The sequence below is a fragment of the Rutilus rutilus genome (assembly GCF_951802725.1).
Source record: "Rutilus rutilus genome assembly, chromosome: 4".
Lineage (NCBI taxonomy): Eukaryota > Metazoa > Chordata > Actinopteri > Cypriniformes > Leuciscidae > Rutilus > Rutilus rutilus.
In genome coordinates, this window is record NC_140212.1 from 351,208 (window position 1) to 352,812 (window position 1,605).

Here is a 1,605-nt window from a genome sequence, read left to right on the forward strand (position 1 = left end):
TCATCATCACATCATCTGAACTTCTGCTCATCTTTATTGACGACACACACACACACACACACACACACACACACACACACACACACACACGTCCATTCTGAGACATTAGACATGTTTAATGAGCATCTTCTTCATTCACACTGAGACGGCACAGATGTGTTGGTTCTGGTGTTTTCAGTCCAGCTCAAACGAACAGGAGATGTTCCTGCAGAGGTCAGAGGTCAGAGGTCAGAGGCCGTATTCCTTCTGTAAGTCTCGAACTGAAGGGTCTCCCAGACCGGAGCGCTGAATCCAGTCAAACAGATCCTGCAGGACTGAAGGAGGAAAGAGGTTACTATCCAGCGCTGAGGACGAGTGTGTGAGTGAGTGAGTGTGTGTGTGTGTGAGTGAGTGAGTGAGTGAGTGAGTGAGTGAGTGTGTGAGTGAGTGAGTGAGTGTGTGAGTGAGTGAGTGAGTGTGTGTGTGAGTGTGTGTCTGAGTGTGTGTGTGTCTGAGTGAGTGAGTGAGTGAGTGAGTGTGTGTGTGTGTGTGTGTATGTGTGAGTGATTGAGTGAGTGAGTGTGTGTGTGTGTGTGTGGGAGTGAGTGAGTGAGTGTGTGTGTGTGTGTGTGTGTGTGTGTGAGTGAGTGAGTGAGTGAGTGTGTGTGTGTGTGTGTGTGAGTGAGTGAGTGTGTGTGTGAGTGAGTGAGTGAGTGAGTGAGTGTGTGTGTGTGTGTGTGAGTGAGTGAGTGAGTGAGTGAGTGTGTGTGTGTGTGTGTGTGTGTGTGTGTGTGAGTGAGTGAGTGAGTGTGTGTGTGTGTGTGAGTGAGTGAGTGTGTGTGTGTGTGTGTGTGTGTGTGTGTGTGTGTGTGTGTGAGTGAGTGAGTGAGTGAGTGTGTGTGTGAGTGACTGTGTGAGTGAGTGTGTGTGTGTGTGTGTGTGTGTGTGTGTGAGTGAGTGAGTGAGTGAGTTAGTGAGTGTGTGAGTGAGTGTGTGAGTGACTGTGTGAGTGACTGTGTGAGTGAGTGAGTGAGTGAGTGAGTGTGTGAGTGAGTGAGTGAGTGACTGAGTGAGTGTGTGAGTGAGTGAGTGTGTGTGTGAGTGAGTGAGTGAGTGACTGAGTGAGTGTGTGAGTGAGTGAGTGTGTGTGTGAGTGAGTGAGTGAGTGACTGAGTGAGTGAGTGAGTGACTGAGTGACTGAGTGAGTGAGTGAGTGACTGAGTGACTGAGTGAGTGTGTGAGTGAGTGAGTGTGTGTGTGAGTGAGTGACTGAGTGACTGAGTGAGTGTGTGAGTGAGTGAGTGTGTGTGTGAGTGAGTGAGTGAGTGACTGAGTGAGTGAGTGAGTGACTGAGTGACTGAGTGAGTGAGTGAGTGACTGAGTGTGTGAGTGAGTGTGTGAGTGAGTGAGTGAGTGAGTGAGTGAGTGACTGAGTGACTGAGTGAGTGAGTGAGTGTGTGAGTGAGTGAGTGAGTGACTGAGTGAGTGAGTGAGTGACTGAGTGACTGAGTGACTGAGTGAGTGAGTGAGTGAGTGAGTGACTGAGTGTGTGAGTGAGTGAGTGAGTGAGTGAGTGAGTGTGTGTGTGTGTGAGTGAGTGAGTGTGTGTGTGTGTGAGTGAGTGAG

The 1,605-nt window shown here is 49.5% G+C and overlaps 1 protein-coding gene across 1 annotated transcript in view; it reads right to left on the minus strand.

Moving 5' to 3' along the window:
• rpap3 (RNA polymerase II associated protein 3) overlaps window positions 1-1,605 on the minus strand; it is a 14,649-nt gene continuing 13,044 nt past the window's right edge. Inside the window, exon 17 of the mRNA XM_084407423.1 lies at window positions 1-314. Coding sequence (XP_084263549.1) covers window positions 229-314 — 86 coding nt within the window. The 3' untranslated portion in view covers window positions 1-228. The remainder of the gene's footprint in view (window positions 315-1,605) is intronic.